Here is a 24,031-nt window from a genome sequence, read left to right on the forward strand (position 1 = left end):
CTATGTCTTCATCTTTCATTCGTCTCCCAATCATCGGTATGCATTGTTCAGCTTCAAGTTTTCCTCCTCCCCACCCAGATTTATTCGATGAGACGCATATATTTGAATGAGACTGACATCTAATAATCGATCCAGAGAAAACGCGCGCGAAACTGGCAGACTTCGTACGCAAGATGAAGACGGCTATAGCGGCGTTGACTGACATTTAATGCTCTCTTTATGACTAACCCTTTAACTTGTAATATGAAAAGTTTGCCTTATATTTTTCCTCGTCTGGTAACATGAGTGCTATGGTTCGTGGCCCTGCCACTATTTCGAAGGGATTGGATTGGATTATGATTCCTTACTATGCATGACTAGTTCAAAAGAAAGATCTTCTTTTCTACACTTCAATTAGCATATCCTCCTTTGACGTTTGATGCTCGAGGTTCAAACGTTCACGTTCATCGATCAACCCTTGGACCCACCGTGGACCCACTAGAATTTGACTAAAGCTTCCGTCGGATAACCACGATGCGCCACATCTTCCTAGAGTACTTGGTCAATTTATGGAAATTTACACGTTGTTTCATCACGTCGTTGAATGGGATGTGGGAGAGCGCGCATGGCCATTACCTACATTGGCGCTCCATTTAATTTGGCAGAAATGTCAAAGCCTGACATTAAAATTGTCATGACACACAACTTAGTTGAGTTGGAAAGTTCCTGCCCTCCGAGTGGCTTCCGCCGTAGTATATGACTCCATATCAGTGCTGAAAGGTTACCCCAGAAAAATTCTATCTGTTGGTGCTGTTGACAACCACCCAAGCCACTGATAACTGATAATCTCTTTACCAGTTCTGGAAGCTATTTTTGGAAATGTCAATAGTTGTGGATGGTCGACGTCGAAACGCGAATGATGCACGAATGGTAGCTAGCTGACCCTCATTCATCAGCATCCAGTTTTACAGTTAGACCATATTGACCACTCTTTTGCTCTTCCATTGAATCTTTTCCTCAACTTGACCGACATCTAGTAGTACATTCTACACCCTCACTACCTTATTCCCCAATCCACCTCACCAAATGATCAAAAACAAAGCTATTCTCTTACTTGCATCTGCCTTACTGGTACTCAGCGACGTCGATGCTTTCACTATACACCGTCGTGAATCTATTGCTCACAAAAACCGTCTACCCCGGGCAATACCAATCAGTGAAAGAAATATCACTTCGAGGAGTTTGGAGAAGCGCTTTGACGGTGCAAGATTGACATTCTACAACGCAGGCCTCGGAGCGTGTGGGAAGACTAATTCAGATAGTGAATTTGTAAGTTTCGTCACAAAGCATGGAGCGGGAGTGTCATAGAGAGCTGCACTGAATGACTTTTGAGCAGGTTGCAGCCATGAACGCAGATGTGAGTGTTTCAAATAGTGAAAACGAGGATCCGACGCATATAGAAGCTCATCCGTTGTTGAAAGCAATATGCAGGAGGTGCTCACTGTTTTGAAAGCGTCACGATTATTGTTGGCTCCAAAACACAATCCGCCCAGATAGTTGATGTGGTATGTTACTGCTATGCCATCGTGAAAACAGACTTTCCTCATGCAATTTGATAATATAAGTGCACAGGATGTCCGTTTGCAGGGCTTGATCTTTCACAGGGACTCTTCGAATTCTTCGCATCGACAAGTGTGGGCGTGTTGACTGGCTCTTGGAACTTCGCAGATGCGGCGGCTCCTCCCACTCCTCTTCCCAAGACAACGGAGCACCAAGAAACTCCAACCCCCACAACGACGCAAAAGACGACGCGCGCTTCGAGCACTGTGCACATCTCGTCGTCGGCATCTTCATCTAGCGACGTTTCTGCATCATCTGTGTCGCGTACTGCAACACTATTAGGAAGCGCAGCTTCGGCTTCCGCCACGGCTCCGGGATCAGATTCGGCGTCTGATACAGGTAATCTTCAGATGATCAACCTAGCTTTCATCCAAATGGCTGGACTGGTCATGGCTGGTGGGGCGAATGGCGGTGGTTCGAGCTAAAAATGAATTGAAACTTTTCATTACAGGACATGTGCAGTCATCATACTTATCTAGAGTGGTAATCGATAGAAGGAAACAGCCTGATGCAAAATAGTTAGGGAATTGACGAAATTAAATTCTGACAAGTTTTCATACGAAGCAATGCGAAGGCTGTAGGGTGCAAAAATGGGTGGCAGTGCCTCAAAGTTTGTTTGTTTCCGAGATTTTGAAACTCAGGTCATTGCCGAATCAAAGCCGGGCACCTCTTTGACATCAACCACATCCATCTCCAACATAATGTCTTCAGCGCAGCCTCTTAAGGTTCCAGCAACTCCATCCAAATCCAATGAAATGGATAAAGATAAAACACCTGCTGCTAACAAAAAGCAGATGCCTTCTAAATTAGGCACCATTGCCCCCAACGATATCTCCAGCCCTCATGAGTTGACAGCGTTTGTAAGGGTCCTCTTAAGTATTGATTCCCGGGGCAGACTTATTGACGAGTGCTAACTAAGAACAGGTAGAAACACTTTTAGAGCAACTGGATTCTAAGTTTGATGATATGTCAACTCAGATCCTAGACAGAAGTTTGTCGATTGTATTTTCACGAGTGAACCAGGCGGCGCGCTGATTTTAATACTTTTATCCTCAATTCAGTGAACCAAATGTCTACACGTGTAGATGCTTTGGAAGCATCGATACAAGATATCATTAATGGAGATGTTAATGTGCCTCAATCTCCTGCACCGGGTGCGATTAGGAGAACCGACAGTGGTCTACAATAAATTGCAACAGCCAACCACAGGGTGCAGAGTACACTATTATCCAGGGAGTCCTGATTTACATAACTGATGTTTCTTTTTTTATTACTTTGCGATCATTTAAATTAGAGTAGCTTTTGTTTGTATGCCATAAAACATAGGATAGCATCAAGATTGCATACTCATAAGTACTTACTGCCTACACCAATATTCTGTCGCTTACGTATCATTTCTAAAAAAAGATTACAAGGGGTCTGGATTTGACCGGATCAATTCAAAGAAGCCAGTGATTGAAGGTCCGCGAGAAGCCTTCGGACGCGAAGTACAGAAAAAGCAATTTGCAGCCTTAGTTGCTGGCCACCATCGTATATCACTTTCTTTCAACCAGCCACAACATAATCACCAGCAAATCCTCTGGATAGCTCCCTTATATTGGTTTTTGAAAGCCTGATCTTTCCCAGCGATTCCCTCAACAACGCCTTGGACGAATTCAACACGCCAAAAAGGTCGCCTTTTCGGCACGGAATCACTGCAACTTTTTATCCATGCAATCCACGAAACATCGCCTTGAGCGAGGTAACTTAGGGAGCAACTTACATGCTCAACCTTCTGGAAAATCCTGCACGGCGGACAGCGGGGCGTTGTTCGATTTCAATACTCGCCCAACAAATTCGATCAGCGTAGAGAATATTCCAAGTCATGGTGCGGTTTTCTCTATGCAAAAGATTACGTAGATGCTACAACTAATCCGTTCCTTCAGTCAATAGGCGTGAAGTAGTTTCTCTATTCAACTCTCTGATTGGTAAGTTCCTGTGGACCATTCAAGGCTCTTTTAACCCAGATCGTTTAGGCGAGGTTCGCAGCTTTCAGGACATCAGGGATTCTCCCAGCTCGCGACTTGAAATAACATTTTTCGGTCGCGATTCTGCGACGTAAGTCGACTTCTTCCTTTTGGTACTAATTTCTAACTTTTCTATAGCAAAGCTTTGTGTATGAATGGATACAAATTGGCGGGTGTTCCTCTGTAAGTGTCGACAAGGCTGCATGCATACTTACACTTTACATATCCGATCTTTGGACTTCTTTCTGACGAAAATTTATGCGCGTTTCATGTATTGCACAATACAAATTGAATACCTGACAACTCCATCTACAGAGCGGTTTCCGCATTAACAACGGCAAATTCAGTGAACCGAATGAACAAGACAACAATGGACGACCGTCGAAACCTCTATGTTCTTGGCCTCCCATTCGCTCTTACAAAGTAAGCGAGTCTTTGTTGTTCTTTCAAATCTTCTTAACGTTCGGCAGAAATGAATTCAGTGCGTTGTTTGCTCAGTACGGCACTGTATCGCACTGTGTTATCTTGGCGACGGTGGATAATTCGTCGAGGAGAAGAGGTTTTGTTGTAATGTCGACCCACGAAGAAGCAAAACGTGCAATGCTTGCTTTGACGCACACCTCAATCAAGTTAGTACAGTGCATACGTTGCATCGCCACAACTTAATGTCATTTTCATTAGAGGCCATTCAATCGACGTTTCCTGGGCGGTTGTGCAGCGTTCTCAAGGTCGGTTCAAAAATCCCTGACAATTTCCGTCTGCATGCGGTTGATATGATATCGTGTTTACAGGATTTTTGGATGGGGGTGATCGAGCTTTGCTCCTTGACTCACGTTCTCATTTATCTAGTCCCAGTCCCAAGCTTCATGAACGAGGCAACCGTAATTCATCTGATTTTCCAGACTCTGCAGCAGAGTCATCTGATGTGGATCATAATTCTGTGACCCCTGTTTCTATGCCTACTCCATCCTTGCTGGTCTCCAATATTCCAACATTGCTATTCTCACAAGCTCAGGATCTTCAGCCTCTGTTTCTTCCCTTTGGTCACATCGAAAAACTCGAGATAGTTCATGTATCGCCAGCAGGTACAATGTCGGTTCTCGTGCAATATTCTCGGGCTAGCGTTGCGCAAGAAGCAAAGGACAGCCTTTCTGGACAGCTTTATGGAAATCATTGTCTTGAAGTACGTTATGTCAAGCCTCCCGCATCTAGTGTTCTTCAGTCCGATCAGTTCCTCGCCGCTCTATCTGATGTTCTTGACAAAAAGACAACAATGGGATACTCTTCTGATCCATCTTCTCGTGGTCACTTGGCGCGTGCGCACTCTTTCGGTGGCACTACTACAAATCAAGATGTCTCCACTTTCAAACATGCTCCTCTTGGAGGGTGCGGTAATTTTCCTCGGGTTCAGTTTTCTCCTATGGCGCATACTAGGCATACATCTCTTACTGCGATAACTCCTCCTTTCTCCAATGTCTGCGATGACTTTAATGACCCTCCATTTACTTCTGGCCCGAGGTATGTGTTTTGTCGATTTCTTGCTCTTGATCGTCTGAAAGTGCTGCAGGTGGAACACTATCAGAACTTTTGGCCACCGTCTCTATGCTTCAGCCAACCAAATGCATTTCAACCCTGTCTATCAAAATTCTGCTGTCTAAATCGCTAGATGTGCCGCAACCCCTGGCTCAAAGGATGTTAATCCACTTGCTTTGACTGCCGAATTTGTATTTTTGAATTCTTGCTTTAATGTTCTTGGTTTTCGTCTTTTTTGTGGCTTCCCTCTGTCTTTATTCATTTGTGCTTCAATTTCCCCCAGTTTGTGGATTCTAAAGCCTAGTAAAGATGGATAGAGGGGACTGCCATCCTTGTAGGCGCAGGGAGGAGGTTCCTTTTTTCGTTTCTTTTTCGCAAACTAGTGGATGGGACTTTTTTCTGGCTACTACAATTCACGTCGCGCGATACCCTTTTCTTTCCTATCACTGCCTGTTGTTTGTACTTTTCGTTATTTTATAGGTGTATTTTTATGGCCTAATGATGTGTCTCTCAATGAATCAAGAAGCCCAAGGATGCTTAGTGTTCGGTGATAGATGACCTTCCTTGAGATTTTTATGGTTTGTTAATTGCCATGGCACCGATGTACGTGATGTTAGCTTTCTGACGATTTTTGCCTTTGCACAATCCAGATACGTATTTGAGAGTTGAACTAAAGGATGTATGGACATGAAATTACTTTAATAGACTTCCAGTTAAAGGATTTAAGCCAACGCGATGGACAGTGGCAAAGCCGAAGTTGGCTACAAAGGAAGCCACGTGGACAATAAAAGTTCCGCGTTCACAGCTTGGACCAAAGTCAAGCCCAAACCCGAGAAGGCAACGCCGGCTCATCTTTTCAGTTTTCACCCCTCACCATCTCCTTGGAAGTTAGTTTGGCCTGGTACACAACGCTCGCTACTGCAAAACCACATTCTTTGTTCCCTCGCTCTCTCTTCAAGACGAACGAACACACACGCGTACCACATCCACTGACCAACTTATAATCTATATTACCACCACTTCTGAACGGAACAGTACAAGACCTTTTGTTCAGGAAAACAACAATAATTGTCGGAACTTCGTTTGAAGACCTATCGTCATCAATCTCGATTTTGGCTCATATTACATTGGAGATATGATTTCCTCAGGGTTAATTGCTGCACTCCCTTTGCTGCTGGCTGCATTTGCTGGAGTTGCGGATGCTACTGCCTGGTACGTCGCATTACTTTTGGAATGATGGGATGTTGATGTTGACGGCGGTCTGGTTACTAGCAATGCTACTTCACCCTGTCCGGCATTTGCTCCATGCTGCAGTGCGTACTATCCCTCAATGGTAGATCGATGTTTGTGTTGACCCCAGTTCAGGTGAATTCGGTTTCTGCGGGTCAGGCGACGTACGTCCAGGTCTTTTAGGCCCATTCATATCAATACTGATCGTCAACCTTCGCACTTTACGTTCGTTGGACGCAATAGTTCTGTCTCGGTGGCTGCAATCCGTACACCTCGAAATCTTTGGATTCATGCAGACCTGAGCCAATGTGCAAAGATGCTACGGTAGGTATACGTATGGCCATGACTGCCCGATTGCTCGCTGATTATCTCGTACAGTATACATTCTCTGACCAGTCCCGTATCCTCACGAATAGCACCCTCTTCGATGGCAACTCGACCAAGTATGGTATGTCTAAACGCAGCATGCAATCCAAAACGTATTTTCACTTTTTTGCATCGCATAGATTGGGTAGTTGATAAAGGCAACGTCATTAATGACAACGGAGATCTTGCCATGCTACTCACTCAGACAAACGGAGGTACCCGTCTATCGAGCACGAAATATGTACATTATGGAACAATTACTGCAAACTGTGGGTGTCATGCCATACCTTCATTGACAGTATCAACACGTCGAGTTGGGCGCTCATTTTGACTTTTTCTCTCTATACAGTGAAGACAGGACGTTGGGGTGGCGTTGTCACCGCCTTCATTACCATGAGCGACATCAGAGATGAAATTGACTGGGAGTTCCCCGGTGCTAAGACCACTGAAGCCCAGAGTAACATTTTCTGGCAAGGTGTCATTCGTAAGTGTCTCTTCCTAGACGTCCGTTAATGAATATATTGTAAAACGTGGTTTTATTCAGCTACCACCACCACCGACGGAAAGACGCACACAGTTTCCTCCGATACTTTCAGCAACTTCCATGATTATACTGTGTGTTTTACCCTGGTTATTCCCACAATAACTTTGGAATGTTGATGATGATGTGTGCAATTTTTAGATCGACTGGCAACCTGATACCCTTACTTTCTCTATCGACAACCAAGTCGTCCGCACCATCAAGAAGTCTGACACCATCAATGCTACAACCGGTGTCGCTAGCTTCCCTACTACACCATCGCGCGTGCAACTTTCGTAGGTTCTTTGCAGGTAACTTGATTAGACTTTATTCTAAATACTCCCCGAAACTGTAGCATTTGGCCCGCTGGTATTGATGGCTCCCCCAAGGGAACCGTTGACTGGGCTGGAGGCATGATCAACTGGGACGACCCCGACTACAAGTCTGCTGGACACTTCTACGCTATTGTTCACTCGGTCTCGGTTAAATGCACGGGTGCTCAGCCAGTTCCTGCCAACTCGAACATCACGTCCTACGTGTATGGCGGCAATCGACTCGATGTTAATCCTACGATCCTCTATTCCAACAGATCGACATTGCTTAACGCTGCCTCTGGAAGGTTTGGAACCCCAGTTGTAGGAAGCCTTGGTGGCATGCTCATGGCGCTTGGTTTGGGTGCTGTGTTGAGCGTTAATGCTCTGTTGTTGTGATAGGATTTGATACCCCCTTTGATTCATTTTGCGAGATTTGTTTCTTCTTTGACATTGTCAAAGCTGGGCAATATGTTATATATTATGTCGAGGTGTTTGTTATACGGATGTAATCATTAATTTTGGCATCTTTTTTCGATGAGTCTCTGGTGTGCGCACCTTGCCCGTGTAGTATGTACCCCTGATTGTGGTGTCAAGCAAAAACACGGCCAAAGAGAAAGCACTGCCACTGCCGGCGCATTTTCCAAGTCTAATTCATTGCTAAATGGAACAGTCCGACACTGCACGATGCTTGTGCGAAATCATTGTACTCGACAGCATCGTTTGGCAACGGAATGGATGCCAAAACAGATACTAAGAAACCCAAACCTCGCCGACTGTTCTCGTTCGATTCAGTAAAGTCCGTAACGTCGTCGCGTCGTTCCTCGGCGGCATCCTCAGATTACGAAGGACCGAAAGGTGCACGACCGCTGAATCCGTTCGAGCTATCCAATGTGCAAGAAAAGGATGAAGATGACCCGGAAGGAACGGCACAATATGCAAGACGTATCGTCGAGCAACCCATGACAGACGCGCAGCAGGACGACGGCTCGCGGTCGCCACCGTCAACAGATCCATTTGCAGATATGCAGAGTCCAACGAAGCTGGAGCCCGTTCGACCTGTGCCTCTAAGAGCAATGCGATCATTCAATTCGGAGGGTCAGCCTTCGACGCCCTCTCCTACTCGCGCACGATGGGAGAGTCTGAGGCAGCATGTCCTGCCTGCGCATATTCGGTCAATGTCTCCCCCTCCGAGACCTGGGTCAGCGCAATCGTCTATTCATGGCAATCTCCCCGTGAGGTCAACCACGCCGAAGCCTTCCAGACTGGCCAGACTTGGATTCAAGCAGGTTGTGGAGCAAGCAAGGGATATGGCAGATGATACGCGCAAATTAGGGGAGGAAATCATGCGTGGGTGTGCTGTTGCTCGATATCCAGAAATGCAAAAGTCGTCAAAGGAAAATTTAAATCATGGGTCGACAGTCAATCTAGCAGGGGTACAAGCTACAGGGTCTTCGAGGATGGATTACCTCCGCCGCCCTCAGTCTGTGGTTTCACTTGCTACCACAGCTGCTGGGACCTTAGGATCACAAGGACCGTCACTTCGATTTTTGTACCAAATTTTGGTGTATCATTCTGGTCCTGAAGAACATAGCGTATCCCCCCATCTGCCATACGAGAGCCAGGTTTTGTCAACTTTACTATGCCCTTTCTTGACACCTGTAAAATACCCTGGAGTGAGACTGGAAGAAGAAACAATCACCGCGATGGAATCCTTTGAGTTGGTATCCCGGAGCTGGACTCCAGTTGATGAGGTACCTGCCACAAATATATTTCCAACTCTTTTATTTACATATCTTCATTAGAACGCCTGTGTGGAACGTTGTTTGTGGTGCTGCAAAGCAGCTAGTAGTCTTTCACCCAGTGTGTTGAGGACGCGGATATTAGGCTCATTGTGGCGAATCATCGTTCCAGGCGACAGCAATAGAATTCTTTTATCCCCTCAGGCGTTCCGGTCTATTGTCAACGGCTTGTTGATGTTATTGGTGGCACTTTATCGGTCATCGTCAACCATAAACCTCAACAATCCAACGACTCCATCAAAATTTTCTGCATTTTCCTTTTCATCGGCAAACTTTCAGCAACCCATTCATCCAGATATCGGATCCCTTCAAGATATAATATTTCAATATCTCTCGGGGTCATTGGGAGAAATCGAAGATGATCAAGTGGAGGAAACTTATGGTGTCGAGTTCGGAATTGCCGACCGAAGGCATATGCCAAGTGTGCGACGCGCTATCTTTTTGGATGCGTTGGTTAGTACCATTGAGAATAGTGGTGGAACCGGAGAGTGGCTGTTGTGCAATGTTATCGAGGTACACTACATTCATTGGCTGTTTAAATGTTATCTGACAGTTTTATTAGCAATATTGGCCCCTACGTAGTGATGCATTAGCTGACTCTTGGACAACTCTTCAAGCCTCCATTTGTTGTCGAAGGCTGAACACTTTTTGTAGGCTATCGTTATCATTGCTACAACCCTTTCTTTATCGTCCATCCTTATCGCCTCTAATCATGTCGCGTGAGGCATCATCGTCATCATCATTATCGCTCGAGGCAGTTGGCTGGCAAGCCAAGAATCCGAGGCTTCCCTTCGAAATTGTTGATATTTGTCAGTCTAGGATTCTGCCTGAGAGCGAAGCTTTGGACGAGGGTACAGAACTAACTCCCCAAATTGTACTAGAGACGAGGATACGAGTGGCAAGATTGGTTCTAGAGGTTTTATGCTTGGATGGCGATGATACCACCACAATAACCAGTCCAAAATCGGATGTCTTTGGAGGACCTAGGATGGAACCGACATCCGAAGGGACCAAAAAGTTGGTAAAATGGGCTACGAACTTGATTTGTCAGTGGTATAGGGCAGGAAGTGGGTCTCCTTGGAAACACGTTTTAGAAAAGACTTTACAGCAAACGGTCAGCTTTCTGACTGTTAGTTATCTATGTACTAATTGTAGGCTCAGATATCAGGAGATTGGCATCCACTGGTTTTGATACTTTCTGCACTTTTGAAAACCATCCCCACGGATCTCAGGAAGGCTATCTTTCTTTCAATAGTTCCGGCTCTAAACGAAGTGGGTCTGAATTGAATTTCTTTCTCCTTCATGCGAGTTTCTGATTAATTCTTTACACAGAAATTGGTTCAAATTCCTCCGCCTTATCCTTTTCCACCTCTTTCTGCATTCCTGACTCAACTTTCAAAAACTCTTCCACCTGTCTTCTTCAGACCATTATTTGCGTGTGCTACCTCCGACAAAGAAGTTGTCGTGATCAATCATCTCTGTACTGTGCAAGTACATTCAAGGTATATCGCGGACTATTGGGTACGGGATGTAGAAATGTTGTGTATGGCTTTGCTTGGAAATGCTTCTGGTGGTGAAACCCCAGGTTCTCGTGAAGTGGCGCGATTGGGACAATTGGTGTTGCTAGTTGAGTTGATAGGCCGGATGCAGAAGATCAGGCATGGTAAAGATCCATTGGCCAACGTAAGTTTATAAATGCTCGCCTGTTGTCAGTAACTGAAATTGATAGCTGTATAGGGTGATGGCAGATCAGGCGAACTCCTACGATTTGTGACTATGCTTGAGTCGCGGATCTGGTTGATGATTGAAGCGAAGGTAAAACATGACATACCAACTTGAAACCAAGTATTTTCGCTTACAGCATATAGGAACGAACAGCGGTACTGCCCTCGTCTACCCGCATGTTGTTAGGTATCCTCTTTCGCGAGTTTAGACTGCTGACACGGTCTTTGAAACCGTAAGTCTCGTCATATACACATACACCCTCGTGCTCATTTTATTTTCTCAGTGCTCCGTGGCTTACTAGAACACTTCGGTGGTTTGAAGATTTCATTGCAGACGAATACATTGGAGAATTTGAGGAAGAGGTAACAACTGCCGTCGAACGTATTCGAGGATTGTATGCAGCTGCTCAAGCAGCATCAAAGCAAGACCGTGATGTAAGCCTTATTGATCATGACTTATTTCACTATTGTGATTGATTTGGAAATGTAGCGTCCTACTTCGTTGTTGGCTGCCACAGCTTCAAAGTTTGCAAATAATTCGACCTCTGGAAAGACGCTCGACCTTGCTTCAACTTTTTCAGAAAATGAAAAACTTCTCAAATCACTGGGGAAAGGCTATTCACCCAAGGCCATGAAGCTTTTCGTGGCTTTATCTGCACTTATTGCCGAAGAGGAATATCTCAACCTGGGCCCTTTACTTTGGCAGCATTGTCTACTTGACAACGTCGATGCTTCTTCTACAGCATCGGTTTGTTGGTTTTTATCACCGTCTGCAATACCGATGTTAACACGATGATTAATAGGCCTGCTTTTTATTAATGCAATGCGCTGAGAAGACACCCATAGATTTGAAAGCTATCATTGAGGTTGATTTGCAAACGTAAGTAAACTTAGACTTTTACTTGTTGATATTCACCTAATGATATATCAAGTTCGGATGATACCACACGTCTCGAAGCTGTACGAAAGATTGGTATTTTGACCAACTGGAGATTCCAGATAATCACCCAAAACTTCGTGACTGATAGGTCTCATCGCCCCTTCAAACTCGCTCGCCCTCCTCTTCCATTCATTGCCGCAGATATGGGAACAAGTCTTTATGTATACACAGAAGATTCAGATGAGAGCAAGGAAAGCGACGACGTTCCTTTAGAGCTGAGACAACGTCTTGCAGAACTCGGCTTTGCTGAAGAGGACGCCGGCGTCATCGATCCTAGTCAAGAATGGATCAAAACACCGATGTCTATTTTGCCCGCGAACCAACTGGACCGGATGGAAGTTGGCATTAATGACCCTGCATTTGGCATCCCCACTTCTCCTATTTCGAGCCCCCAGCCTTCTCCAAGAAAATTGGGTATGCAGCGAGACCAGGCCCAAGGTCTGCTGCCAGTTGAAGACGCTGCCGCCCTTCTGCGTCGAAATTCCAGCACTGGTGGCCCTTTGAGCAGCGTCAAACGACGGGTAGTTTTTGTTCCACAGTTAGCTCTCATATTCCCTCGGCTCGCCACTCTGCTCTTCGACAAAAATGTTGCCGTTGCGGCTGCGACCAGGGCAACATTGATGGATTTGATGCGAAATGATCCCTCTCTTTTGCTAAGACCTATCTACGAATGTTTAGCAGGCGATAACAAGGATATGCAGCTCGCAATATCAACACTGACAAAGTTATTGCACGTCCGACGCACCCTTCCTCCTCCCTTTACGCATAGCGTATTCAACAATTTAGCTGGGCTGTTGAAACTTCTGGCCAGAAACAGTGAAATTATGGATTCTCTTCACGACTTCTCACTTGTGCTACCTGTCATGGCAGGCATCGCTACTCAGGTCAGTGGTATGTCAATCAAGGAAATCCGGCGATCCAAGTTAGAGCACTTTATCATTCCTTCTGGCTCGCTTTGGTTTACTTCATCGGCTCCCAAAGGTTCGATGTTCCCTCGGCACCTAAAACCAACCAGCGATCCCTTTGAACCAGTTCCTCCAACATTGATGGAGATCACCATGATCCGTGTCTCGCAGAATATCTTTTTCTACTCGATGCTCAAGAGAAACTACCAAGATGTTCAGGTGGTAAGAAAAAATATGTCCCGTCTTGTCCTTCCTTCGCTCGATGATTATGGACTGGTAAAGAACTTGGAAATGAACGACTACATGCCTCGCAAAAACCCACCAACTAGTAATCGGCCCCCTAATCATAGTACAGTGGAAATTCTCTCACTTATGGTGTCTCGGAGTTACCTCCTTCTGGTTGCTCAAATTTTCCGGTCGATGCCTCGGCATCTCAGTGATCGACATGAATTAGCAACTTTGGTCGATGGACTGAATAGGGCGCTTGTAGTACATGGCGATGACATAAACATCGTAAGCCAAGTGCTTATTGGTCAGTCGCAGCATTTTATGGATTTTGAGCAAACTAAAAGTAAATGCACACTTTCCAGGGTATATGGTAGCCAGCACTCGTTTCAGGAGACTTTTTACATCAGGAGGAGGATATTCGCTTTTTATGCCTGCTCTTGTCAAAGTTTATACCGAAAAACCATCCCACCCTGGAATCCGTTCTGCCATCGAATATGCAATCAATCGTTTCTACGCACTCCATAAAGATTCATTCCTGTACCAGGCCATCAACACCACCGGTCAGCTCGCTATGCTTCCCGACATCGATTTAGAATGGTTCTCGAAAGGCGTTTACGACTTATTTGCCTCTCTCAGTAAAGGCTCTTCAACAACGGTTGACGCCGCTGGCATCCGTAATGTCAACAAGGCCGAAGAACGCGAAGCTTTGATTATTCATACCGCAGATGAAAAGCCACAAACTTTCTTAGCGGCAATACGTCGAGGAGAATCTCAAACAAGTCGTCAGATGTCTCTTCAACTCCCTGATGAATATGAAAGCTATCGTCTCAGTATGGACGATTTCGTCCGCTTGTTCTTGACCGTTATCGCCCATGATCTGTCTATCGCACGTGCTCAACATTTTCTGCGATTACTTCGTATTCTGTCTCCACATCTTTATAACGCATCGGCATCTACCCGGACCGTGCTGGCGGATGGCGTTGTCGCTCTTGGTTCCATCTTAACGAGGGTTTTTTCCAAACCAAAAGGCGGTGAAAATATGCCCAAGCCAATATTGGAAGAACAAGATGGTTTATTACTCAGTCCTGGACTATCAAGCGAAAACAATGCCAAAGAAAAAGCGCGGACGCCCAGTGATTCCAAGATCATGAGGTTAGATTATTTGAGGCTTGTTCTTGGTCTAGGGTCGGCAGGGGGGCAAATCACGCTCACAGTTGCCAGACATACTTTAGATGTGACGAGAAGTCTTTTAAAGGATTGGGATACCAACACAGATGCTCTAGCAACCTTCTTAGGCGACTTCGTCAAAATGTTGCTCTATCGCGAGGAACCGACGGCGCCTAAGGCAGTCGTATCATTCCTACAGGAACTTTCGCCAATTCTCCACGCCTATCTGGTGTCCGTTAACTTTACGTCAGTGTTCGAGACGGTCTTGAAGTTGACGGAAATGTCACTCTATGCCAATGACTCGATGTTTGGTGAAGTAGTTGTCAGTGAAATTGTGACCGCAGGTCTAGCAGCATGTGATGTCGCCGCATCTGAAAACCAACTAATGACGCTTCAGTACCGACCAGTATTGATATCATTGATAGCAGAGGCCATATTCCTCAAAGATGCCGATGTTTTTAGTGAAATAGAAAAGCGTCCCCCGACATATCAATTTCTTGCGGGGGTTGTTCTTCCACTGGCACTCAGCATGAAAACCGAACCTGAAGTCATCACCGATGGCTCACGTACCGATGAACACAGGGAAAAGCTCGCCATTGCTTGGGTACGTATTCTGTACTACGCAATCAAAGCATGCCAAAGAAGTCGACGAGATGCAGAAAGTGTTAATCGTGGTCTCGGTTCATCTTTTCGATCGAAAATGGGTGACAAAAATCGTCAAGAAGCCTTCTGGCGATCTCATTTACCTACTTTCATGACTGCTCTTCAAGTTATTAAAGTCGTCGTGGTCCGTGGTGCGGCTGACATCTCCTATTTACCACGGATTGGTATATGGGAGAGATTATCCTCATTTTGCAGTTCGATGTTTGCGGAGGGAAACGCAGACTTTGCTTTTAAGCCAGACATTAACTCCGCTGCGGCAACCCCTACTGGATCACCTCGAACAAGCGCACAGTTTGACCTCTCTAGCTCTGGTTCTCGTCTTTTTGTGTCAACATCCTCTGATCTTAGCCGACCCACATCCCCGTCGTCTTTTTCTGAACGAACACGCTTATTTCGTCGGCCTCGTATTGTCGACTATTCGTTGTGGTCCATGCTTGAGTTTGTGTGCGCTTATCGCAGTCCACTTCGAATGCATCTCAAGGTCTTGATGATGGAAAAGGTCGTTAATCTTGACCACAAATTACAAAACCAGAGCAGCGGCACCGGGAATATGAGTCCTTATCCAACATCTCCAAGTAGTCGCCGAGTCTCAACCTCTGTTTTTTCAAAGTCTCGGCAGCGTATGTCATCCCTCATGGTCCCTTCTCCAGAATCTTCCCCCCGGCTTATGCCGTCCCCTTCGAACCTTATGCCCTCACCCTCACTTCTTGAAATTCCAAGCAGGCGAGCAGGTTATCAAATTTCTCCCATTTCACCACAGGACAATTCGGGACTGCCCAAAATCTTGCATTTAGGACCTGCATCTCCATCTACATTTCCGCCAATTTCTTCGCCCATGATAGGAGCTGGCGTTTCAGGCGCGGGAGCTATACGGAATACCAGGATAAGTGGTGACGGGGGTGAATCCTCGTCGGCGACACGAACTACGAAAATCAAATCTCTGAAGCTTATTCATGAAACATATAGACGAATCCGTGGCGTCCAAACTTTTATGGGGTATGATCTACTCCTTCCCATGCCCGGATTGGCTGCGTCGAACAGTGAATCGGCTGCGGCATCCGGGAGCACGGAAAAAGGGGAAGAAGATGCTGCTCTGGAAACTTGGACAAAGAAGCAGGCTCTCTCTGCTATCGTGAAGGAAACCAAGAACTTGATGGAAGAGTTCGAAGAAGGGTTTGGAATAGACGACGGTAGTGCGATTGTCGCAGATGCGGATACGCGAACTTCATATAGCTCAACTTGAGGATAAAATATTCACACTTATTCTATTTCTCTGTTTGCGTACTACGATACGGATTTGTGTACATATAATTCAATTTTAACTCTGCAAAGCTTTACTTCGCCATAAATTTCATCGAAACTGGCGAATTTATAACTCGCCACAGGCTCTGATCAATACTTGCTTTAGCGCTTTCGGTTGTGTCATAGTCATACACATAGATATTGAAGCTCCGACGGTGCCACCTACAAACATTCCCAGGCAATTATTGTTACCCTCTTTCCGAGTTGCTGTCATGTATTTGCCCAAATTCCCAAGAATCGTTCATATGGACTCAGCTATGGTAAGCATACTCTGGACACTCCGTCTTTTTCGTAGGGAAGAGCCGTTTCCTGAATCGCATGAAGAAATATCTTGCAAAAAGATTACGTTGGAGGCATATATGAAGGCTGTTCGCACATGGGAGTTCGTGTCACCTTTCTTTGCTTCGAGAGGGTACAAGCTACACAATAAAGACCCAAAGTCAGATTACTTGCTGCCTATATCAATGAACAGAAATATAGAGAGCAATTTGTATCCATTTGCTCGAGTGATTCCGAGCAACAAAGAAAACTTTTTCTGGGGTGTGAGTGTTTCAACCTTGTGTTCTTTTTCATATACTTACATTATCTAAGTCGCCTACCTTGTGGGGTGCGCGAGATATGCTCGGAAGAGACGTGGTGATAAAGTGAGCCGCAAAATTAACCACCGTACAAATGAATTATAACAAAATAACCCAGAATGATATCCGATAAGTCTTGTCCCTCCCAGGAACTGCGAGCCCTGCAACGCTTAAATCGCAAAGACCTTCGCTCTGATCCTTATAACCACTCCATTCCCGTACTGGATTTCTTAACATTTGATAATCTGGTTTTTGTGGTTATGCCCAGGTAATACTTGCTTCCTTTATCCACAGCTTGAAGGACTTATTACCACAGATGGGAAGATGCCTTCACCGCTGAATTCGAGATAGTGATGGAATTAATGGAAATCACTAAAGCCTTTCTTGAAGTACTACCCTGGATCATACTAGTTGATCGTTTATGCTCAATCATTTACAGATGTTCGTCCTTCTTCACAGGAACAAAATTGTGCATTTGGATTTTCTCTGCCAGAATACGTCGATGAACGTGATCTTAGACGATTATGAGTTAATAAAGACGAAAGGCTTGCGACGTCCTGGAGAAGTTAAATATGCACTCATCGATTTTGGAAACGCTGTGGTATACCCCGAGGACACTGTAATCGAAAACGTCGTTGCGACTCGTCCTCTCAACTATAGGCTGCGGGGCCTCCCAGACATAAAAGGCCCATACAATCCATTCAAAGCCGACATCGCCTTCTTAGGGGCGGAGCTAGAATACAGTGTCAGGGTAACAGCTTCTGGCGAAACCATACTTCCTTTCTACTGATAATCATTTACCTAGCATATCGAAAACATCGTTCCTGAGCTTGGGCTGTTTTTTGAAAACTTAAAACGCATGATGGACGATACACAATTTACGGCGCCTCAAGCATTGTGCCATTTTCTGGAAATCTACGAAAGTTTAACTCCTGAACAGCTTCAAACGCCCGTGGTAACGGAAGCCTGGAGAAATGGTGAGCAGTAGGCGGCTCTCTTCAAAATATGTCTATTTTGATGCATTTGATACAGGAATACTGACATACAAGGAGCCGTGGCCCTAATTACTTAGGCCGCCTCAATGGCATATTGCGGTCCTCCACAGACTTGCCGGAGATTGGTTCATTTTTAATGTTTGTACATGCCAATAAGTTCTCTGAACTTCCTTCTGGGAGTTGGAGGCAAAAACAATCTTTAGAATCATAAAGACTTTAGAGAAGTTACCCAAGGAACTTACTACCGCGGTCAACTGAAAGTAGCGCAATACTTGCCTCGTTTTGCATCGCCAACTCAGGATCCCTTCAGAAAATCTGCCTAAATAGAAGAACCTGGCACCTCTAGAGAATTTTTGTCCACGTCAGTCATCACAAATGAAAAGTAATTATAAAGGACGGTGAACACTAAACATAACATGGAAGTTTCTGATTTGTTGTCCTGAATCATCATTCTAGAAGTGGCACATTATGTGTTCCCTACACACACAAATATTCAAGCTCCGACTGTATCACCTCCAAACTATTCCCAGGAGTTGTTGTAATCCACCATCGTCTTAACTTACTGGCAGCTCGCATGTATCTACCCAAATTCCCAAGAATCGTTCAAATAGACTCTCCTCTTGAGAACCTCATCTGGACAATTCGTCTACTGCGTAGGGAAGAACCATTTCCTGAGTCACACCGGGAGATATCTTGCAAAAAACTTACACTAGAGGCGTACATGAAGGCAGTTCGTACATGGGAATTCATGTCACCCTTCTTTGCTTCCCGAGGCTACAATCTTCACACAAAAGATCCAAAATCGGATTATTTGCTTCCTATACCAATGCACAGAGATCCAGAGAGCAATTCGTATCCATTTGCTCGAGTGATTCCTAGCAACAAAGAATACTTTTTCTGGGGCGTGGGTGATTTAGCCATTGGTTCTGTTTCATACGCTTATACCTTTATAAGTCACCTACTTTATGGGGTGCGCGAGATAGGCTCGGAAGAGACGTCGTCATAAAGTAAGCAAAGATCCTTAATAGTAGTATTGCATCCACATTAAATACAATAATTAATAGTAAAACATTACAGGATGATATCTGATGTCTCTTCTCCCTCCCACGAACTACGAGCATTACAACGGCTAAATCGCAAAGACCTTTACTCCGATCCCTACAATCACACGATTCCTGTACTGGATTTCTTAACGTTTGATAACCTGGTATTCGTTGTTATGCCCAGGTAACACCTTATTCTACGTATCACTTCCGTCACTTATCGTTATAGATGGGAGGATGCTTTCATCGCCGAATTCACGATAGTGATGGAATTGATGGAAGTCACTAAAGCCTTCCTCGAAGTACTACCGTAAATTATGACGCTTCAACATTTTTTGCTCATCCGTCATCAGATGTTTGTTTTTCTACACAGGAACAAAATTGTCCATCTGGATTTCCTCTGCCAGAATACATCGATGAACGTTATTTTGGACAACCATGAATTATATAATGCGAAAGACTTGCGACGTCTGGGGGAAGTCAAATATGCGCTTATCGATTTTGGAAACGCTGTGGTATACCCTGAGGACACTGTAATCGAAAACGTGGTTGCCACTCGTCCTCTCAACTACTGGCTACGTGAACTCCCCAAGGTGGAAGGCCCATACAATCCATTCAAAGCCGATATAGCATTCTTGGGAGCGGAGCTAGAATACAAAGTTAGGGTAACTACTTTATGCTGGTGAAACCGTACTTTATCTCCCCTGATAACCATTTACACAGCATATTGAACATATTGTTCCTGATCTTGGACCATTTTTCGGCAATTTAAAAGGCATGATGGACGATACGCAATTTACTGCTCACCAAGCGCTATCCCGTTTCCTGGAAATTTATGACGGCTTGACTCCTGAACAGCTTCAAATGCCTGTGGTGACGACAGCCTGGAGAAACGGTAAGCAACAGGTAGTTTCCCTGGCCGCCTTGATATTTCTTTTTTGACATATTGGATTCAGGTAAATTGACGTACAAGAAGCCATGGCCCTCAAAACAGTAGCAATATGCTTAGACCGTCTTTTCCTGGTATATTTCATTACATTCAGAAGCGTGAACTTTGAGCCTGGGGTTTCGGTATTGGTATTGAAACCATTTTCTTTCTAATGCCAGTGGCTAAGTAGTATACTGTAACTCTTGGAATAAACAACACATATTACATGTTGAATACAGCGAACAAGTTTCCTTGGGCCCATGGGGCCAGGTTCAAAAGCTTAAAGTGTTTCTAAATTGTAGAGTCATTGATAATCAGTAAATTTTCGAGCGTCATGCGCAGTCTAGCATCATTAACGAGAGGGTGATCAGTTGTTCGGATTGGACACTGATTCGGATCTCGCAATCCTGTGCCCCGTTCTACATGAGATTTAGTACATATATTCTAATATATACTGTCTGCATGAAAATAAAAATGAAAATCACAGAAAACGAATAGAAAATGGATAAAACGAATGAATGTCCAAACTGACTCTCAATCACCCCATCAATCTGAGTTAACAAGCGGCATCGCGTTACTATAAGCGGCCATGGTCGGCACGATTCGGAGTTGTAATTTTTGCTGATGACCAATGGTAAGACTAAGCGACCGTCAATCCGAATGAAATCCGAACAACTGATCATCCATGAGTATTATGGCCCCGCTGCAAATGCTGATCATTGTCTCCACAGGTCTTCTTTCATTGTATATGATGATGTATCATCTTCCACTCCGCATTCGCATCGTCAAACTTAATTCCCCTTGGCAAAGTTTGTTCTGGACATTCCGATTGCTACGCTGGAAACACAAGTTCCCTTCTTCTTACAAAGAGATGCAATGGACAGGAAATCCTTCCACGGAGCTGTATATGCAAACCGTGCATACTTGGCAGTTTCTAGCACCGTTCTTTGCCTCCAAAGGTTACAGATTACACACCAAATCAAAAAAGTTTGAAGATCTCATTCCTGAGCCATTACCTCCTCATCCGAAGAGGAGCGTTCACCCCTTTGGAAGATTCATTCCCAGTAACGATATCAACTTCGCCTGGTATGTGAGTAATGAAGTATTGGCCACTGTTGGATGTCAAGATCCTTATGTGGTTCCTTAGACGCCCTTACTTTGGGCAGCACGCGACTCCAAGGGCAGAGATGTTGTCATTAAGTAAATATTCTTCTTGAAATTTCAAGGTCTCAGAAATCTCATTGCTGGGCATTGTTCAGATTGATATCTGACGTCTCAAAGTCGTCGGATGAATTCATTGTCATGCAGCATTTGAACAGCAAAGAACTACGCGAAGACCCCTTTAACCATTGCATCCCTGTTCTTGAATTTATATCCTTTGATAACTTACAGTTTGTTGTCATGCCTAGGTGAGCATTATGTTACTCTGATATGGATAGCACTAGAAGGTTTTGACTGTCCAAAGGTGGGATAATGCATTCCTTCCTGACTTTGATACTGTGGCAGAATTAATGGAAATTTCAAAGGCATTTTTTGAGGTAATTTTTGCTACTTAAAGATAGAAGAGCACAAATTGATGAGTCCGGGCCATTCAGATGTTTGACTTTCTCCATAGAAACAGGATTGTTCACCTTGATTTCTTGGATCAGAACACGGGAATGAATGTTGTATGCGGCTTTATGGAATTGTTAATGGCAAAAGGATTGCGAAATCCTGCCGATGTACGCTATGCTTTGCTTGATTTTGGCGCTTCCAAGATATACTCTAGTGATTCTTCAACCCATGAAGTGATGATGGAACGGCGCTTCAATTTTCGAGCACGTGGGCTTCCAACCATAGAAGGTCCGTGTAATCCCTTCAAAGTCGACATAGCCTTCTTGGGTGCTGCGCTCCAGAAGTATATCAGGGTAAGCGTCCAGCTTGTGACAAAATTATATATATGATTACTGATAGTTTCGTCCAATGGTTGATATGTACATAGCATATTGAGAACATCGTTCCTGAACTGGGACCTTTCTTTGACCAGATGGTGACTATGTCGGACGAGCAGTTTACCGCCAACCAAGCATACTCGAGATTTCTAGAAATATATAATGCTTTAACTCCGACACAAAGCCAGGCACCAGTAATCGCGAGACTTTGGAATAGAGGTTTTTTGTATATCCTATTACTCAGATTTACTTTTCTTAAAAGTTTGTCACTTTGTACAGGAAAACTGACATATAAATCGGGCTTTGGTCGGAAAGTGTAGATTCTGCCTTTTGCTTGTGGATGCTATTCGAAATTCTTTTGTCCAAATTTGCCGGCCAAAGCATTGCTTTAAATATGAGTCATATAAGAAATAGGCGGTTTACCGTGCAAAAATAGTAACGACTCTTCTTAAAGTTCAAATGAATCTCTTCGCCATTGTTCTTTTTGGAGTAACTTTCTTTTTATAAGTTCTAGAACGGATTCTTTCAGTTTCCAGTTACTTTTGGATACTATCTGTTAGAAAGGCTTTTCACCAAACTTCTCAGATCTTGCCGGTATTGTGCTATGTATCCTTTACCTTTTTTGCCGCCCCAGGCCGAGTCCCCATCGTCGGAGTTATACACATCTTTAAGCTCAGTCAAACAATACATCTTTAAATCCTAACAATCACCGTTGCCCTTATACATCATGTATCTCCCTGAAATCAGAGTCATTCAATTGGACTCCCCTATAGAAAGCCTGGTTTGGACTATTCGCCACCTTCGCAGAGGAGAAGCCTTTCCCAAGTCCCACGAAGAGGTATCTATCAAAAAGATCACCAAAGAAGCATACTTCAGGGCAGTGCGTATTTGGGAATTCATGGCACCGTTCTTTGCTTCCAGGGGCTACCGTCTACACACGAAAGATACGAAATCGGACTACATGTTTCCTGCTCCGCTTCCCAAACACCCAGAGACAACATATCCATTTGCCCGACTTGTTCATAATAAACATGACCGTTTCTTCTGGGGCGTGAGTAAGTGAGATTTTTATGCCAAAAGTAACAGGCCTAATGCATTTGCTTAAAGTCTCCCACCATATGGGGTGCGCGAGATCAATTTGGAAGGGACGTGGTGATAAAGTAAGCGCGCCCTCTGCATAGTAAGACATCATTTGACGGTGTTATATTTCAATAGAATGATTTCTGATCTGTCTTGTCCATCACAAGAGCTACGGGCCTTGCAAAGGTTGAATTCCAAAAACCTTCGCTCCGACCCTTATAACCACTCCATTCCCGTACTGGATTTCTTAACATTTGATAATCTGGTTTTTGTGGTTATGCCCAGGTAATACTTGCTTCCTTTATCCACAGCTTGAAGGACTTATTACCACAGATGGGAAGATGCCTTCACCGCTGAATTCGAGATAGTGATAGAATTAATGGAAATCACTAAAGCCTTTCTTGAAGTACTACCCTGGATCATACTAGTTGATTGTTTATGCTCAATCATTTACAGATGTTCGTCCTTCTTCACAAGAACAAAATTGTGCATTTGGATTTTCTCTGCCAGAATACGTCGATGAACGTGATCTTAGACGATTATGAATTATTAAAGACGAAAGGCTTGCGACGTCCTGGAGAAGTCAAATATGCACTCATCGATTTTGGAAACGCTGTGGTATACCCCGAGGACACTGTAATCAAAAACGTTGTTGCGACTCGCCCTCTCAACTATTGGCTGCGCAGCCTCCCAGAGATAGAAGGTCCATACAATCCATTCAAAGCCGATATCGCCTTCTTGGGATCACAGATGGAATACAAAGTCAGGGTAACTAGTTTCTTGAGAAATCATTCTTTATCTCTACTAATAACTAGTTACAGCATATCGAAAATATTATTCCTGAAATTGGCCCATTTTTTGACAATTTAAAGGGTATGATGGACGACACACAATTTACGGCGCTTCAGGCGTTGTCCCGTTTTCTGGAAATCTACGAAAGCTTAACACCAGAACAGCTTCAAACACCTTTGGTGACCAAAGCCTGGAAAAATGGTGAGCACCCGGTGGTTTCCTTGTTTCCTCAGTATTTCTGATTTGATACATTCGACGCAGGAGAATTGATATACAAGACACCATGGCCCTAGTACCGCTAGTTCTGATTCTGTACTTTTTTTGACGTAATGCAGTACTTTCATCGATTTGAATGACTGTAGTGCTGCGCAGTTGGTCTTTTAAAATA

General features: G+C 44.4%; 10 protein-coding genes across 10 annotated transcripts; all 10 read left to right on the forward strand.

The window, feature by feature from the left end:
• Positions 1-1,065: 1,065 nt before the first annotated feature.
• JR316_0009143 (uncharacterized protein) lies at positions 1,066-2,024 on the forward strand (the record flags this gene model as incomplete). The annotated part of the gene is made up of 4 exons (XM_047894851.1): positions 1,066-1,308; positions 1,376-1,396; positions 1,461-1,544; positions 1,605-2,024. 4 exons carry the CDS (start codon positions 1,066-1,068, stop codon positions 2,022-2,024), a joined length of 768 nt encoding a protein of 255 aa, XP_047746310.1.
• Positions 2,025-2,300: 276 nt separating this feature from the next.
• JR316_0009144 (Heat shock factor-binding protein) lies at positions 2,301-2,788 on the forward strand (the record flags this gene model as incomplete). The annotated part of the gene is made up of 3 exons (XM_047894852.1): positions 2,301-2,459; positions 2,524-2,590; positions 2,661-2,788. 3 exons carry the CDS (start codon positions 2,301-2,303, stop codon positions 2,786-2,788), a joined length of 354 nt encoding a protein of 117 aa, XP_047746311.1.
• Positions 2,789-3,309: 521 nt separating this feature from the next.
• JR316_0009145 (Protein elav) lies at positions 3,310-5,442 on the forward strand (the record flags this gene model as incomplete). The annotated part of the gene is made up of 10 exons (XM_047894853.1): positions 3,310-3,466; positions 3,525-3,566; positions 3,615-3,696; positions 3,744-3,788; positions 3,921-4,028; positions 4,076-4,234; positions 4,287-4,333; positions 4,397-5,123; positions 5,272-5,329; positions 5,422-5,442. The coding sequence occupies 10 exons, from the start codon at positions 3,310-3,312 to the stop codon at positions 5,440-5,442; spliced, it is 1,446 nt and encodes a 481-aa protein (XP_047746312.1).
• A 1,268-nt stretch (positions 5,443-6,710) lies between these two features.
• On the forward strand, positions 6,711-7,964 carry JR316_0009146 (putative glycosidase crf2; the record flags this gene model as incomplete). The annotated part of the gene is made up of 6 exons (XM_047894854.1): positions 6,711-6,816; positions 6,875-7,003; positions 7,084-7,218; positions 7,279-7,349; positions 7,417-7,550; positions 7,610-7,964. 6 exons carry the CDS (start codon positions 6,711-6,713, stop codon positions 7,962-7,964), a joined length of 930 nt encoding a protein of 309 aa, XP_047746313.1.
• A 335-nt stretch (positions 7,965-8,299) lies between these two features.
• Positions 8,300-10,008, forward strand: JR316_0009147 (uncharacterized protein; the record flags this gene model as incomplete). The annotated part of the gene is made up of 4 exons (XM_047894855.1): positions 8,300-9,319; positions 9,371-9,550; positions 9,647-9,880; positions 9,961-10,008. The coding sequence occupies 4 exons, from the start codon at positions 8,300-8,302 to the stop codon at positions 10,006-10,008; spliced, it is 1,482 nt and encodes a 493-aa protein (XP_047746314.1).
• Positions 10,009-10,079: 71 nt separating this feature from the next.
• On the forward strand, positions 10,080-16,237 carry JR316_0009148 (Protein unc-80-like protein; the record flags this gene model as incomplete). The annotated part of the gene is made up of 10 exons (XM_047894856.1): positions 10,080-10,481; positions 10,529-10,639; positions 10,700-11,050; positions 11,105-11,182; positions 11,236-11,324; positions 11,376-11,526; positions 11,582-11,839; positions 11,895-11,971; positions 12,024-13,468; positions 13,527-16,237. 10 exons carry the CDS (start codon positions 10,080-10,082, stop codon positions 16,235-16,237), a joined length of 5,673 nt encoding a protein of 1,890 aa, XP_047746315.1.
• Positions 16,238-17,376: 1,139 nt separating this feature from the next.
• Positions 17,377-17,862, forward strand: JR316_0009149 (uncharacterized protein; the record flags this gene model as incomplete). The annotated part of the gene is made up of 2 exons (XM_047894857.1): positions 17,377-17,625; positions 17,680-17,862. 2 exons carry the CDS (start codon positions 17,377-17,379, stop codon positions 17,860-17,862), a joined length of 432 nt encoding a protein of 143 aa, XP_047746316.1.
• Positions 17,863-18,695: 833 nt separating this feature from the next.
• JR316_0009150 (uncharacterized protein) lies at positions 18,696-19,909 on the forward strand (the record flags this gene model as incomplete). Its single annotated transcript, XM_047894858.1, has 7 exons — positions 18,696-18,773; positions 18,824-18,876; positions 18,947-19,096; positions 19,142-19,222; positions 19,286-19,577; positions 19,636-19,807; positions 19,869-19,909. The coding sequence occupies 7 exons, from the start codon at positions 18,696-18,698 to the stop codon at positions 19,907-19,909; spliced, it is 867 nt and encodes a 288-aa protein (XP_047746317.1).
• Positions 19,910-20,588: 679 nt separating this feature from the next.
• On the forward strand, positions 20,589-21,044 carry JR316_0009151 (uncharacterized protein; the record flags this gene model as incomplete). Its single annotated transcript, XM_047894859.1, has 2 exons — positions 20,589-20,930; positions 20,988-21,044. The coding sequence occupies 2 exons, from the start codon at positions 20,589-20,591 to the stop codon at positions 21,042-21,044; spliced, it is 399 nt and encodes a 132-aa protein (XP_047746318.1).
• A 1,454-nt stretch (positions 21,045-22,498) lies between these two features.
• On the forward strand, positions 22,499-23,885 carry JR316_0009152 (uncharacterized protein; the record flags this gene model as incomplete). Its single annotated transcript, XM_047894860.1, has 6 exons — positions 22,499-22,822; positions 22,879-22,931; positions 22,987-23,136; positions 23,185-23,257; positions 23,308-23,619; positions 23,673-23,885. 6 exons carry the CDS (start codon positions 22,499-22,501, stop codon positions 23,883-23,885), a joined length of 1,125 nt encoding a protein of 374 aa, XP_047746319.1.
• Between the last annotated feature and the right edge of the window lie 146 nt (positions 23,886-24,031).

The sequence above is a fragment of the Psilocybe cubensis genome, chromosome 8, assembly GCF_017499595.1.
Source record: "Psilocybe cubensis strain MGC-MH-2018 chromosome 8, whole genome shotgun sequence".
Classification (NCBI taxonomy): domain Eukaryota; kingdom Fungi; phylum Basidiomycota; class Agaricomycetes; order Agaricales; family Agrocybaceae; genus Psilocybe; species Psilocybe cubensis.